Source organism: Eubalaena glacialis, chromosome 11, assembly GCF_028564815.1.
Source record: "Eubalaena glacialis isolate mEubGla1 chromosome 11, mEubGla1.1.hap2.+ XY, whole genome shotgun sequence".
Lineage (NCBI taxonomy): Eukaryota > Metazoa > Chordata > Mammalia > Artiodactyla > Balaenidae > Eubalaena > Eubalaena glacialis.
The window spans coordinates 39,918,454-39,929,391 of NC_083726.1; the positions used below are offsets into that span (position 1 = coordinate 39,918,454).

The 10,938-nt window shown below is 32.8% G+C and overlaps 1 protein-coding gene across 2 annotated transcripts in view; it reads left to right on the plus strand.

Moving 5' to 3' along the window:
• PPP1R12A (protein phosphatase 1 regulatory subunit 12A) overlaps positions 1-9,075 on the plus strand; it is a 149,701-nt gene extending 140,626 nt beyond the window's left edge. For both annotated transcript variants that reach the window (XM_061204151.1, XM_061204152.1), the window contains 3 exons: positions 1,231-1,278; positions 4,243-4,293; positions 6,832-9,075. In XM_061204151.1, coding sequence (XP_061060134.1) covers positions 1,231-1,278; positions 4,243-4,293; positions 6,832-6,918 — 186 coding nt within the window. In that variant the 3' untranslated portion in view covers positions 6,919-9,075. The remainder of the gene's footprint in view (positions 1-1,230; positions 1,279-4,242; positions 4,294-6,831) is intronic.
• Positions 9,076-10,938: the final 1,863 nt, after the last annotated feature.

Below are 10,938 nucleotides of genomic sequence, written 5' to 3' on the forward strand. Positions count from 1 at the left end.
ACGGGCTCTAGGTGCGAGGGCTTCAGTAGTTGTGGCATGTGGGCTCAGTAGCTGTGGTACTCGGGCTTAGTTGCTGCACGGCATGTGGTACCTTCCCGGACCAGGGCTTGAACCCGTGTCCCCTGCATTGGCAGGCAGATTCTTAACCACTGCGCCACCAGGGAAGTCCCAAGAAATGTTTTTTAAATCACCAAAGTAAACAGTGAAGTTGTGCTTAATCAGTGATGAACCATATATGTGTATGTAGAGAGAGTTTTTTAAAGTATATTTTGTGGTTAATGATCATAGCAGAGCATTCTTATTAAGTATTTGTCAAAACCATGTTTGGTAAATTTTTTAAATTGGTTATTCAGCAGATTGGCTTCTGGGGAATGAGCCTTTTGATGAATTCATTTTCAGCAAATAGACCAGGAATCCCAAGGGAGATGTATGAACAGAGGTCAATGTGAGAACTAAGCACTTGTTTTTTAACTGGTCCTATGCTCAATACCCATATGCACAGCTCTCTGGTATTGAGTGCAGCATGTGGCTTAAAACCCCAAGGGTCCTTTTCATCCCCCAGATCTCAGTATTTATCAACTTTAGTTGATTGCATAGTACAAGAAGCAGAAAAAAATGAGACCTGAGCTTACCAGAAGAAAAGCTCTATGGCTGGGATTTCTTATAAGTGACAGTGGATATGAACCTTCTTACCAATTGTGGAACATGGATGATTGGGAAAAAAAACTCTAGAGAAGGAGTGAGCCAAGACTAAGGTAGCTGTGAGAGAGGACAAAAAGGCCAGTTTACTGGTCTGACTGCATGGATACAGTCACACAACCTGGTCCAAAGTACATTTCAGTCAAGGTCGTGGAATCTGAGCACTAAGGTTAGCCACTCTTCCTGGTGTAGGAAAAGAGAGAGCTTGAACATCGGAGGGAAAACTAGGATATTTTTGGCTTTGTTCCATAGTACTCACCCATCCTTACTCTCGGCTCAACTGTAAAGACCCGAGGAAAAACGATACATAAACGATGAGAACTGTGGAGACCATTGTATTCCTAAGCATTCCTCTAACTCTTTATTATTTCAGTAGAAATCCTGTTTTCTCTGTTCTTTGCTTACACCTGTGTATTACTCCTGAATAGTGTGATTTCTTTGAATACCAGTAGAGGAGAGTTACTGTGGTCCTCTCCCTTTCCCCACCTTTATTGCAGTTACATCTCTTTTATATTTCTTACTTCCTTGCAGAGACAAGAAAGATTTGCTGATAGGTCACTATTGGAAATGGAAAAAAGGGTAAGTGTCCATCTTACTGAATAAGTAATCATTTTCCCCCTTTGTTTTTTATATAAGCAATGGTAGGTTTTTTGGTTTTCTTTAATTTTGTTTTTATGGATGGTAGTTTTAATTAGTTTAAATTAATATTCAGTAATTTGATTATGAATGTTTTCTAGCTTTTCTTTATAGAGTCTTATGGGGTGAAATTACCTTGTTAAATTTAATTTACCATGTTATTCTTTTAATGTACAAAAAAACATATCTTGCCTTAATTCTGAAATGTACACATTGTGATAGTGAATCTGATATTTTTTAAATGCCATTTATCTCTCTTTGATTTTCTGTGGTGATATACTTAAAACACTTTAATCATATATACATTTAGTTTAATTCTTTACAAAATTAAAATACTTCCATTCTTAAAGTTTTTAAAGATCTGGGGACCAAATTTTCAAATTCTTTTTAAAGTTAATTTAACAATATTTTATTTAATTTTGAGTTTAAATATTTAACTTAAGTAGGCTCTTCTAAAACAAACAAAAAAAAGATTACAAGTAAATCCTTTTACCATTTTATGTCTTTCTACAATTTTTTATCTGGCCATGATATATTCACTTGTATTTTTCTCCTTTTATTATTATTATTGCCCAGGGATTTGACAGTGGGCGTAAGAAAAACTCCACAAGTTTAGTCTGAGCAGTTGAAGATCTATAAATGATCAAAAGTTAATGGAAAAATTAACTCAAAGAGTACCTGTAGTACAGCTGAGCAGTGGCTAGATTTTCAAGGTTTCAGCCAGAGAAGAAATTACATACTGTGGAACTCTGATCTCTAGATCAAAGAATAAATAGTCAAGAGCACTTGATATGAGAATATTTTCTTCCATTCCATTTTAAAAATTTACCTCGTTGACCCCAAAAGAGGAGAGAAATGATAAAAATACCGAATATATAAACATAATAGTTAATGTCTATGTCATTTACTAAATTGTAACGTATAATAACTCCTAGTTTTATTATGATTTCATGAGGTTTTAAAAATCATTGTTCTGGGCCATTTAAAAAACTATTGGTCTAACTTATAATTGCTAAAAATTTGGAATCACTTATTTTATTAAATTTAATGTTGATTATTATATCACAATATAACTTACTGAATTTTATATCCAAGATATGCGAAACAGTAAAGAAATGTTTTCAGTTCTCTTTTATCCATACTAATAGTTGAGATGAAAGACATAGATAACCATATACTTAATCAAAATATTATTTATTTTTGAGATAGTCACATTTTTAAGAATATTTTATTTTTGTGAAAGTAATGTATTTATTACAAAAATTTTAACACAAGATGAAAATAAAATCTCCCTATCATGTAGAGATAAGTGACAGTTTAATGTCTATCTTTTTTTTTTTATCTAGGCTTATACACTTACAATATATACATGTTCATATTCTGACATTCTCACCTGACCTCCTCTTTCTGCCTGTCAAATGCAGATAAATTATGAAGTAGCTAATCTACTTTCAGTTTAACAGACATTGGTAATCATAGTATTAATAATAACTGCTAACTTTTATTCAGCACTCTTACGTACCAGGCAGGCACTGAGTTAAGCACTTCGTATGCATTTTTTGTCTCTTAACCATATTTTTAAATGGTAATAAGTTTATTTGTTAAATATAAGAAATTTCCTGCAACTTTACAGTTGTCAGTTTGGCAGTGAGGCAGCTCAGTATAGTGTTCTTGTCTTGCTTTACCACTACATAGTTAAAATCTTGAAGGCACATAGTACAATTGAGGATGATGGGGTTGTTACCTGTCAGTTGGAGGAAATAATGCTGTTGCTGATATTTCACAAAGTTATGAGGATCAGATATAATATTATATGTCCTAGTATTTTGAGAAGTGCAGTGGTTTTTATGAATGTGTCATGGGTGTATTGTTAAATAGGAGAAAGGTCTGTTTATCAAAAGTAACATTTTTGTCTGTGTAATAATGTTTAAACATGCTAATAGAATAACACAGTACTTATAAGACTATGAGTAGGATTTCATCTATTTTTTAAAATCACATACTCTAAAAACGTTAACATTTACAGTAAATGTACTGCTTTACTAAATATCAACATTAATTATTAATCTGGGAAAGAATGTCTTAGAAATAGTTTCAGTGTGATTAAACTAAATTTAAATGGTTTGTATCTGAAAGGTGACCGGCAAGAGTCAGTATCTTCTGGGCGGTATGACCTAACCAAAGTTTTAAGCACATTAATTACTGCTGCTTGCTTTTTGCATAACACCCTAGAATGCTTATTATTTAAGGGAGAATAAAACTGTACACTGCAGTAATATACTGTATGTTGCCTTTGCCTATCACTCTTTGAAACAAGGTAGTTTAAAATAAATGCTACAGTTGCTTCTTCATTAGATTCACTGCCTTAATGCTACGTAGAGTATCAAACTAAATACAAAGCTATAAAGTCAATTGGACAAATAATGACTAGTTAACATTGTGGGTAGAGGAGATGAACATCTCTTAGATCCTTTTGAAATTTTGAAGTACAGATATTTTAGGCACGTTTGCTTCTTGCTTTTCTGCTTTTTATCACTGTAGAGTAATTGCATCTTTGTGTGAGTTTCTTTTTTTTTTTTTCTTTTCTATTCAATTCTGTCTTGAGTATTGGTTTACTCTATCCCTAAGTTTTGTGTGAACTAAAAACAGTTTGAACGTGTTATGTAGCATCTTACCAGAAAGTCAAAGCTTTGAAGAAAGAGCTTACAGGAAGTAACAAAATAATGATCTTCATACTTATTTCTCTCAAATTTTGGAAAGCTCTTTACACATCACTGGCATCGCATCTTTTTCTACACTGCTCCTGATTTAATTTTTTATTCTAAAGTGTCACTATTTCACAATTTAGAAGAAAATTTAAGAATATAATAATTATATCATTAACATTATTACCTTAAATTAATCTAGGAACGAAGAGCTCTAGAAAGAAGAATATCTGAAATGGAAGAAGAGCTCAAAGTAAGTAAATCATGCTGCAGTATAAACTCAAAATTTACAGTACCATTACAGATACTATGTTTACATTAATTGTTCTTAAAGCCGCTTATACAGTTTGTGAGTTATCTATATCTTGTGCTTCTCTTTCTTCCTAAATCCAGGTTTTAGGTGAGCTAGAAAAGTATTTAAAACTCAAATCTTTTTGTTAATCAGTTTTTGTGGCACTTTTGATGTTCAGGTATAGAATAAATTGGACAATAATGACTATAAGATTTATCATTTTATCATTTATTTGTTGCAGTTCAAATACTCTGTTCCTTGGAGAATAACTGGTGAGGAAGGATCACTATAAAAATGTTCTCTTTTGAAAATAAAGGACATTAGAGTAGTGGACAGTCAGAGGTACAGTTGATCAAACTCTGCATCACCTGTGAAAATAAGTTCATTTTGAATATTGGAAGGTACATTCTTCTCAGGAAAAAAAAGAATGACATAGTTAATTGCTTGCCTCTTATTACATTGTCTTGCATAAAATATCTATCACATTATGAATTAATGGACTAATGCATAGGAAATTATTCCCATAGAATTAGAATTTCAAGATTTAAATGTTTTTCTATTGAATTATTTAGTTTCTTATTAAAACATTATTGAATGGCTTTGGAGAAAATGTTTTTGGATTTTGTTTGCCTGTGTATTTTGTTTGATAAGGAATTTTAGAACTACACTGTTTACTTTTACAAATTTCATGGAATATTCTTTTAAGACTCTTAATTTTTTTCTTCTTACATTTGTTATCTGTGATTCTTTATGTTTCCATTGTACTCTTTTCCACTTTCTTATTTTTTATTTTCTATTTCTTTATGTTCTGATTCCTGCAGAATCTGCACCAAATAAAGCAAATTCAAACTCTGAGAGAATTAAATGAGCGACTGCTGACTGAGAATAGGGCCTTGACAAGAGTGGTAGCCAAGCGCTCAGGGTTCTGTAGGCAACTGCAGTCTGTGAATCTATAATTTATAGTTTCATCATTTCTTCTTAGTAGAGCCAGGCAGGTGTTTTTGTATTAGTAAGCGTGTCTTGAGCTCACTTTTACAAATTAATGCCATTGTGTCTGGAGCTTATCATATAACTGTTTAATTATGCATGGCTTCTCAGAATGTTAGAAAGTGTCACTAATTGTGTATTGTGACTGATAAACTGCAGTAAACTGAGGGAATGATCGAGGCATTTAGATAAAAGACTTGTCTGCACTTTTGCAAAGCTAGTGCACATTTTGGCTCTACGAGTATTTTAGCACTTAAAAATATGGCTGTTTAAAATTCTTTACTAGAAAGAAAATGGAACATGTATTTTACATATAATTAATATATGTTGAAGCCGGAGATTAAACATGAATTATCTGCTTTTCAAAATAATGTCATTTTCAGTCAGAACCATCTTCGTTAATCTTCGTTAATATTCACTTAGTTATCTATTAACAGAGGTATCCTAATAAACTTATTAGTTTATCCTAATAAACTTCAGATTACTGTATTTTATATCCATGCATTCTGAGCACAGGTAAGAATTGATTGGTTCCACATAATATTAAACTCTTCATAAAGATTTTGCTTAAGGTAATTTTGCAAGTAGTTTTATTTTTATCTAATTTGATAACCTAGTACATTTTGAAAGCTGAGGAAAGAGACCTAAATATCTTGTAAAGTATATTTTAATGTCTAAAATATAAGCTATTCCATTTCCAAGCAAATCTGGCAGAGCACATGTGATTTAAATCATTCTTAGTAGAAAATCCAATTAACTTATAATAATTCCACCCCCTCCTTCAGTTTGTCTGTAAAACAAAAAATAGTTTTGTTTTCAGGATGTAAGGGTGTGTTTTTCTATTTACTCCAAATACTAGTTATTTTTTTCTATGCTTGGATATTTTTATAAATTCAGACTTACTACTTTGGCTTATAAATTATTTTATACTATTCTAATGATAGTAATAATTGCTTTGTTACCATTTAATTGAGCACTTATTTTGGATCAGACATTGTACTAGACATTTATACTTAGTACAAGGTAAATCACTTAAGGAATTTTAATAATTTAGAACAAGTCTAATTCCCTCAAAACTTCCCTAAGTAGGCTGGTTTTCTTGTGGAATAACAGTATGGTTTGAGGTCTGACATAAATAAAGCAAAAGGCCTTAATTCAGGCTGACAGGAACTCTTAAAGGAATTCCCTTTAAGAGCCTATCCTAACAAAAATAGGCTTCCTTTCCTTGGCTGCTCTAATATGGTGTGCTCGTGACTCATAATGTCAAGTGATTTAGTACATTTCAATTGATAACTTTGGGAGAATAAACCTTTCATTTCATCATTTATTAAACTAATTAGCTTCACAAATGGGGGGGGGGGGTTCTTCCTGATACATGTTTTAGTCACTAGAAATATATATAACTGACAAAGCTTGTTCATGTGTCTTGTGGTAAAAATATAACATTTATTAAGAATCATATTTTATCTTTTTATTGAATTAAAACTTTCTCTTCTGTTTTTCCTCTCATAGATGTTACCAGACCTAAAAGCAGACAACCAGAGGCTAAAGGATGAAAATGGGGCCTTGATCAGAGTTATAAGCAAACTTTCCAAATAAAAAAAGAAAAAGCAGCAAGTAATGGAATTGCACATATTAGTAACCCAGTGGACCATAATTGACAGTCACTGGAAGCCTGGGAAGAATCCTTGGAGACTGTCATTTTTGGATATCCTGCCAAATGCCCTCTTATCTAGGAGTTTTGTTTTGTTTAATTTTCTTGTGTTTTTTTTTTTTTTTTTTTTTTTTTTCCTTGTATCAAGACCATTGTTTCATGTTAATGCAGCTGCTGAGAAGATTTTTTTTTTTATGACTGAGAAAACTTGTTTACAGCTCCAGCATATAAGGAAAGTGTTCAAGGCCAGATATGCCTCAGATATTTAACCAGTAAGCCTTAGTTGTACATAAATACTTTTGTGTCAACAAAAACTCAGCTCTCACAGAAGACAGTTATTCAGCATTTTTTGATGTGCCACAGTTTCCAGTTTTTCGATATTTAATTTTTTTTTTTTTGCTTTACATCTGCGTTTGGGTTTGTATTTTTTCCTTCTAACTCTTCATGTGGCAGACTCTTCTCCTGTCTCACAGCTTTCTCATTTACAGCAAAGAACACTTGCTCTTCTGAGATCATTGTCATATATTAGGCTAATGCTGTGTTGTCCCCCACCTGGAACTGAATTGCTTGGTGGAACATTTGCTTTCACTGTTTGTGCAATATGCATTTATTCCTTATATGAATGCTTTAAAGTCAGTTGAGATTAGATTCTTTTAAGTCCTGTTTTCTGCCTTCATTGGTCACTTTTTTGTTTTTGTTTGTTTTTTATTATTGTAGTATAAGATGTTAGATTCTTTAATCTTCACATTCATTTTAGCAGGTACTGAGTGATGCTGTATATATAAATAAGTGTATTGTTTTGATTTTTAGACCACCACATGGCATGCTTGACTGTTTTCTTATTTCAAATGTCTGTTAATGCAAAGTAGGCTACTCCATAATAGTGTTAAAAACAAAATTTGCTAACAATGTGATATAAAGACTTTTGAAATAACACGTTTATGTGGAGCCCTATCTTTACAAAAGTTTTCTACTGTATAATGCTTTTACTTTTATTTGCAGTTTTCATTTGATAGTATTCAACCATAATTAAAGTTCCATAAGGTAATTGCTTCACATTTCACATACCTGTATTTATCTGAGTGCTGTCTATAACTGTTGTGCTAGCCAAAGTAATGCTATGAAATCATTTGCAGACTTAACGTGAGTTCATGTTAAATGCACTGTTATTGCCATGTGAAGAGGCAGACTTTGATACCACCATCATGTTCAGACCATTTTATACATTTCAGTGGCCTTTTTTTAAAAAAAGCAAAACCAAGTACATAGTGAAGATGGCTTTTATTTGGACAAATAGCTTTTATATTTTCATTAAACCATGCAAAAAGTACTCTATCTGGCACATAACTGTCTCCTTAACCACTGAACAGTTCAGCCATTTGAATAAATTGTACATTGTAAAGCTTATAGTAGCTAATTGTATTATTGATTGTATTGTATACTATATTAAATGTGAATTTGTACCCCCTTCATTTTAAAAGGTCATTGTGTTCTACTGCCTATTTTAGATTACTTTGGGGTTGGGAAAGGGTGTTTTGGTAAGCAGGATTTTAAGTCCTCTCTTTCTTGATTGGTTTTATGAAGATATAAGGTTATGCTCTTACTACCAAGCTCAGGATTCTTGATTTTTAAAGGTACAAGGATAGTTGTGGGAATTTTATTTTTGGTTATATTTGAACTGTATGAATGGTTGGTCTGAATATAAAGAATTTCCATGGTCTTATGTGGACGTAAAATATACAGATAATTGGTCAGTTTGAGTGACTGCAACATGTTCTGGTTGCACAACAGTTAGGCATGCTAAGGATTATATTTGTGAAGTTTGGATGCCTGTGAAGAATGATTAAATACATGTTTCTAATATTTTAGTGTTTTGTATTTAGGTTATTTATTCTTTGTATCTAAAACTGAACAGCTACTGTGCTATATTGATTTTATTGGTAGTATTGAGCAGACCTTGTTTCTGCATGAAACTAGTTGCAAAACCCACTATTTTGGAAATAAAAATGTATTTTGACATATACAAATAAAATGAATAAAACTATTTTAAATGTGTGAACTTTTACTGAAGACGTTTAAAACTTTGTTCTGAGATATTTAAATTCTGCATGGGTATTTTTTCACTAATTGCTTTACTTGGATTCCAATTGGAATAATTTTTGAAATTGTAATATTGTGATAATTTGCACAACATTGTACATGCACATCTGTAAATGCAATCTTAATTGCCATATTTATGCAATCTGTGTATCAATTTGGACAAATGTTTATATACTTTACATAAAGCTGTCTGTGTGCAGAATCTGAGAACTAGTTTTTTTATGATAATAAGTGGGTAAAAAATAATGATAAAAGTGAGTTTCAAGATAGTAGCTTTGTAGCAAAAGATTTCACTTACCTAAATATTTTGTGGCTTCTAAATTAAACCTGTGCTTTTTTGTAGTTGCAAACATAGGCTTGGGAATACGTATAAAGATAATATTCCATTGAAATGTAAAATAGTAGAATCATTCTCCAACCTAGATTTGTCCAAGTTTCAACCCCCATCTACTACACATCTGTAAGTAGATAAGAGGCATTTCTGGTTTGGGAATTTTGGTAAAAGACTTATAGTAAGCCTGTGTCTCTTGTTTCTACTTCCAGTACTTTCCCTGTGCATGCTCACAGAATGATAGATATTACTGTTGTTTGTCCTCCATACAAAAAATTTCACATACAAATACTTCAAACCAAATGCAAAGATAGAATTATCTAGGAGAGTATTCATACGTAAAGTAGATATTCACTAATCCATTAGGCTACTTTATTCTTTTGCTTAAAGGTTTATTACCACTTAGTCTTTCCTGGCTAAGTGAAACAGTAGCATTACCTGAAACAGTCATGACTCCCAGTGTCAGCACTCACTGAGTATTGTTGTAAGAAGAAAATATCCAGAGGTCAAATTGTCTCCAAACTAGGACCATGTATTTCCCGTAGGAAATATCAGCCTTGTAGGTTGTCCTTCACTTTGTCATTATAAGCAGAAAACAGAGCAAACTCTGTTAACAGTTATTAACAGTCCATTAGCCATATCTTGCTAGAGAAAACCTTTGGATGAAAAGATGAAAGCTGACTGATAAGCAGTCTTTTCTGTGATGTTCCATGTTTTATGCTGTCTGTGTGTGGTCTCTGTGTCTGAATGTGCATGTTCCACAGGGGTAATGTACATATGAGAGCTATTGTCCAAAAAGGGTTGGGTGTAGAATGAAGTATTTATTTTCCTATTATATATCTCTAAATAGCTAAATACATTTCTTTCTTTCTTTTTTTTTTTTTGGCTGCATCAGGTCTTAGTTGCGGCACGTGGGGTCTTCGTTGAGGCATGCGAGATCTTTTTGTTGTGGCTTGGGCTCTTCGTTGTGGCGCGTAGGTTTCTCTCTAGTTGTGGTGTGTGAGTTTTCTCTCTCTAGTTGCGGGGCACAGGCTCCAAGGCATGTGGGCTCTGTAGTTTGCAGCATGTGGGCTCAGTAGTTGTGGTACGCGGGCTTAGTTGCCCCGCAGCATGTGGGATCTAAGTTCCCCGACCAGGGATCGAACCCGCGTCCCCTGCATTGGAAGGTGGATTCTTTACCACTGGACCACTAGGGAAGTCCCTAAATACATTTCTTGACTTTCCTTTTAGAAAAGTTCTCTGGGGTTATGTGCTATGAAACAACAGAGTGCTTTCTTAGGTAAGTGACATAGTGTCATATTGCTGTTCGAAGCCCCCCAAATGAGCAGATTACAAAGTAATAAATTTAAAAACACAGGAGTCAGAAATTTAAAATTCTATAATGTGACGTAAATAATTCTATCTTATTACTATAATTTGAAATTTTACTACAAGTTTTCTAAAGTTTATTAGAAGTAAGCATTTTTTAGCCTGGCTGTCCCAGCTTGTCACTGCTTAAATTCCAATAAACATATAGGTCATAAAAATTAACTAT